This window comes from Orycteropus afer, unplaced genomic scaffold (genome assembly GCF_000298275.1).
Source record: "Orycteropus afer afer isolate SDZICR_OR568_19922 unplaced genomic scaffold, OryAfe1.0 scaffold00772, whole genome shotgun sequence".
NCBI lineage: Eukaryota > Metazoa > Chordata > Mammalia > Tubulidentata > Orycteropodidae > Orycteropus > Orycteropus afer.
The window spans coordinates 774,823-779,896 of NW_006922359.1; the positions used below are offsets into that span (position 1 = coordinate 774,823).

General features: G+C 60.8%; 1 protein-coding gene across 1 annotated transcript in view; it reads left to right on the forward strand.

Annotated features, from left to right (window-relative positions):
* Positions 1-4,408, forward strand: part of BRD4 (bromodomain containing 4) — a 32,271-nt gene extending 27,863 nt beyond the window's left edge. The window contains exons 14-20 of the mRNA XM_007957680.2: positions 555-756; positions 2,790-2,902; positions 2,990-3,152; positions 3,238-3,368; positions 3,473-3,678; positions 3,848-4,076; positions 4,340-4,408. Of these exons, the coding sequence (XP_007955871.1) occupies positions 555-756; positions 2,790-2,902; positions 2,990-3,152; positions 3,238-3,368; positions 3,473-3,678; positions 3,848-4,076; positions 4,340-4,408 (1,113 nt within the window). The remainder of the gene's footprint in view (positions 1-554; positions 757-2,789; positions 2,903-2,989; positions 3,153-3,237; positions 3,369-3,472; positions 3,679-3,847; positions 4,077-4,339) is intronic.
* The last annotated feature ends 666 nt before the right edge of the window (positions 4,409-5,074 follow it).

Consider the following 5,074-nt stretch of genomic DNA (forward strand, 5'->3'; position numbering starts at 1 on the left):
TTCAGCAGCTCCGTGTGGCAGCAGAACCACAGGTGGCAGGCTGCCAAGAAACGTGTCTGGGTCATTGTGGCCAGGGCTCCTCGTCAGGGAGCTGAGGTGTTAGGCATGAATTCTTCCTCGTTCTGTGCACCATGACCACCCCTGGGGCAGCCTGGCCCTGCTGGCCTGTTAGGTGCACTGGGAGTGCAGTTGGACAGGCAAGTGGATCTACTTCCGAAAAGAGCCATGAGCTCGCTGGAACTCACTCTGCTGATCTGGCAGAGGCAGAAATGTTTCAGACCCACTCCCAGGCAGCTGGCAGATCAGGGATGGGGACGAAAAGTGGAGGCTTCCTCACCAGTGGCCCCACAGCCCCTGGTGGATTTATTCACACTGCTGGTGTTTAACTCGCCATAGTAACATTCCAAAAGCTTTCAAACCAGTGCTTAGGCTCCACTGTAGACCAGGGCCTGAGGCGCTAGGCCATCTGAGTGGTGCTCCCTCCTGGAAGGGGCGTAACGTGTCCCTCTTGGTCCAGGACCCCTGAAGCCTAGGCCAGGACCAGCTCCCCTCAGCCGCAGCAGCACCCACCACCCCCACGGCCTGTGCACCTACAATTCCCCGCCCATATCCAGCAGCCCCCGCCCCCCCCCGGCCAGCAGCCCCCCCACCCAGCCCCAGGCCAACAGCCACCCCCACCGCCTCCCGCCAAACCGCAGCAGGTCATCCAGCACCACCCCTCGCCTCGGCACCACAAGTCGGACCCCTACGCCACAGGTAAGTGGCCCTGCTCTGGAGGGGGAGGTGAGAGCCCCAAGACGCTAGAACTTCAGGCTAACTGCATGCTGGGGGTGCCCAGAGCTCAGCCAGGGGGCCTTGGGAGATGAAAGATGGGTGTCAGTGTTCTTGTAGGGTACCAGCCCGTGTCTGTGTCCACTTGGCCTTTGACCACGGGTCCAGTGTGTGCCAGACTCTGACGATCCTTTTCATGGAGCTCTTGGTTGCAGCTCTGTAACTGGTGGGACTCTGCTGAGATAGGGGCTGTGATAGCGCCTGGCTCACCTCTGGGCATCAGGATAGGATCCCTGGAGGAGGCAGCCAGCAGACCAGCAGGAGCTAGTTCGGCAAACAGTGGGCGTGAGGTCTAGGCAGAGGTGGGCTGACCTGGGCATGGTGCCTGCTTGGGAGCAGCAGGCTTTGCCTTCAGATAGCGAGGGCAAAGCTGCTCTCCTGTTGGGAGAACAGAGCATGAAGCTGGGGGTCCTGCTGGGCAGGCCATCAGCCTTTTGTCCTTTGGGTGCTCGTTTTCTAACTGGAATGTTCCAGCCTCATGATGTAGTAGTGATGGCCAGGGCTCAGGCTGAAGTTCTCAGCCACAGCAGGGTGGTCTGTGCAGCCTGTCTTTTGGGGACACCGGTGTGTGCTGCCTACACATCAGCTAGCAATGGGGTAGGACTGTGAAGGCTCCTGACCCAGTGGAAGCAGCCAGTGCCCAGCGGCCTGCTACAGACGAGAGCCGAGAACAGCTGTATGTCCCCCTTGGGAGGCATCTGGCGTTGGTTGACACAGCTGTGCAGAGCCTCATCCCCACCATCGAGTGAGACCAGGTGTCCCTGGGACCCGAGGGCAAAGAAGGCTCCTTGGGAAACATCATTAGTGCTGGGTTGCACTTCTGGTCCTGCCCTCCTCAGAGTCCTTGGTCCTGCAGTTATGGGGGTGCAGCCCAGCCAGGGGCTGGGGCCAAAGGCCAGTGTTTGAGGCCCAAGAAGGTTCAAGGCCTGGGTACTTGGATTTGTGGGGCTACCGCTGAGCTGCTGGTCTCATCTCTGATTGCTGGTGAGGAGGGAACAGCAGACAGGCTTGTCCTGCAGACTTCAGACCTGAAAGTCTGGTGGGCCAGCACTGACTCGAGTGGCAGTGTACAGTGTGGTACTGACGGGCTAGAGGAGGGGGTGACCGGCACCAGGACTGTGAACAGGGTAAGGGCCTCTGTGCCGGGTCAGTGCGAGCAGGTCCTGGGCCTCTGGAATCGGGAAGGCCCTTGCTCTAGAGGGAGACATAGACAAGGTGCAGCCACCCTGGATTTGTGCTCTGTGCCAGCCTATAGAGGATTCGGGACATTTTTCCTGGTGTACTGGCTAGGGACCAGGCCTTGAGGTGAGGACGGTCACCAGAGGGGCCACCACACAGAGTCCACATTCAGCAGCTCCGTGTGGCAGCAGAACCACAGGTGGCAGGCTGCCAAGAAACGTGTCTGGGTCATTGTGGCCAGGGCTCCTCGTCAGGGAGCTGAGGTGTTAGGCATGAATTCTTCCTCGTTCTGTGCACCATGACCACCCCTGGGGCAGCCTGGCCCTGCTGGCCTGTTAGGTGCACTGGGAGTGCAGTTGGACAGGCAAGTGGATCTACTTCCGAAAAGAGCCATGAGCTCGCTGGAACTCACTCTGCTGATCTGGCAGAGGCAGAAATGTTTCAGACCCACTCCCAGGCAGCTGGCAGATCAGGGATGGGGACGAAAAGTGGAGGCTTCCTCACCAGTGGCCCCACAGCCCCTGGTGGATTTATTCACACTGCTGGTGTTTAACTCGCCATAGTAACATTCCAAAAGCTTTCAAACCAGTGCTTAGGCTCCACTGTAGACCAGGGCCTGAGGCGCTAGGCCATCTGAGTGGTGCTCCCTCCTGGAAGGGGCGTAACGTGTCCCTCTTGGTCCAGGACCCCTGAAGCCTAGGCCGGGACCAGCTGGTTCCAGTTCTCTCCTGGGGCTTCGTCACCCACCGTGCTGACTCGCTCCCTGTGCCCTTTCCTAGGTCACCTCCGCGAAGCCCCCTCCCCGCTTATGATACATTCCCCCCAGATGCCACCGTTCCCGAGCCTGACCCACCAGTCTCCGCCCCAGCAGACCGTGCAGCCTAAGAAGCAGGTAACAGGCGAGATGGGGCCACCACACTGGGGGCTGCCCATGGGCCAGGGCTGTTTGCCTGTCTCACCACTGGCCTGCGCTCTCCAGGAGCTGCGTGCCGGCACTGTGGTCCAGCCCCAACCCCTGGTGGTGGTGAAGGAGGAGAAGATGCACTCGCCTATTGTCCGCAGCGAGCCCTTCAGCCCCGCGCTGCGGCCAGAACCTCCCAAGCACCCAGAGAGCATCAAGGCACCAGGCCACCTGCCCCAGCGTGAGTATTGTCCCCCCAACCTCAGCCTCCTGCTCTGTCCTACCCCTGGGGAAGGTACCCAGCCCATGGGCTCCCTGTGTTCCAGGGCCAGAGCTGAAGCCTGTGGACCCTGGGAGGCCTGTGGCCCGGCCCCCTGAGCAGAACGCACCCCCACCAGGGGCTTCTGACAAGGACAAGCAGAAACAAGAGCCTAAGACACCAGTCGCTCCCAAAAAGGTAGGGCTAGGGACCGTAAATGTACCCTGAGCCCCACACAAGGAGGGCCCTCTGCTTTACGGGCCACCCAGTGGGAGTGACTGGAGCACCCCATCTGCCAACAGGACCTGAAAATTAAGAACATGGGTTCCTGGGCCAGCCTGGTTCAGAAGCATCCAACCACCCCATCCTCCACGGCCAAGTCTTCAAGCGACAGCTTTGAGCAGTTCCGCCGTGCTGCACGGGAGAAGGAGGAGCGTGAGAAGGCCCTGAAGGCCCAGGCAGAACATGCGGAGAAGGAGAAGGAGCGCCTGCGGCAGGAGCGCATGAGGTGGAAGCAGGATGTGGGGGCATTGGGGCAGGGGGCACCTGTCGTGGGGCACGGAGCATAGGGACATGGGGGCATGGGACGTAGGACTGCAGCGTCATCAAGCACCTGGGTGCAGAGCACAGAGATGCAGGCTAGACGATCTGACCAGACCCACAACTTCCTGTCTCAGGAGTCGCGAGGACGAGGATGCACTGGAGCAGGCCCGACGTGCCCATGAGGAGGCGCGCCGGCGCCAGGAGCAGCAGCAGCAGCAGCGGCAAGAGCAGCAGCAGCAGCAGCAGGCAGCCGCTGTGGCCGCCACCGCCCCTCAGGCCCAGAGCTCCCAGCCCCAGTCCATGCTGGACCAGCAACGGGAGCTGGCCCGAAAGCGTGAGCAGGAGCGGAGGCGCCGGGAAGCGGTGAGTAGGGGGTCTTGGGCGAGGACCTCGGGCCCCAGATAGAGAGGCAGGTGAGCAGATATCCCTGCTGGTGGTACCCAGCCCTGCACGCGTTACCTGTGTGCTTGCAACTTGCCTGCCGGTGGGGCCTCAGGTGGCCCAAGCAGCTCCTCTTGAGGTGGTCCTAATGCAGTTTAGGGGACCGGTGCTGTGGGAGGGGGCGGTCTTGGAGTAGCTTCAAGAAAAAGGACCCTGTGTTTCACTCCTTCCCTCCTCTCTCGCAGATGGCAGCTACCATTGACATGAACTTCCAGAGTGATCTATTGTCAATATTTGAGGAAAATCTTTTCTGAGAGCACCTAGGTGACTTCTGACTTTGATTTTCTGGCAAAACGTCGACTCTTATAGTGTTAGGGGCGGCGGCAGCAGGGTGGCACGGCAGCAGCGGGGCGTCTCCGGGCCTGGCCCTCCTGCATGCTTTGCCTGGGTAGGCCTGAGGGCAGCGAGGGCCACAGAGCCTGTCTGCCTTATCGCTGCTGGACACGCGGACGCTGTGCAGCACGCGCCTCTCATGAGCACGCGCTGCTGGACCCTAGGCTATGGCCTTCTCGCCAAACGTCTGCGCCGTGTGCACACGACACTGTTGCCACTGCTGCAACAGTCTTCTGTCCATGAGACTGGGACACCAGGTCAGCCTGCCTGTGGGAGTCCCTCCCTCTCCGCCACACCACACGGAGCCCAGGGCAGGCCCTCGAGCTGGAGGCACCGGGTGCCGCCCACCCCTCGCCGGCACTGACTTTGCCTTGAACAGACACCCCCTTCCCCACGAGCCTTTAACCGAGAGCCGCTCTCTGTAAGTGTTCGCTTGTGCAAAAGGGAATCGTGCCGTGGAGACATGTCCACGGCTGCCAGAGCGCGGGGCCGTCCGCCCGCCGGGGAGCAAGGCCACCAACCAAAGTCAGTCCCTTCCCACCTGTATTTCCGGGTTTTTTTTTTTTTTTTTTTTTTAATCACCTGTT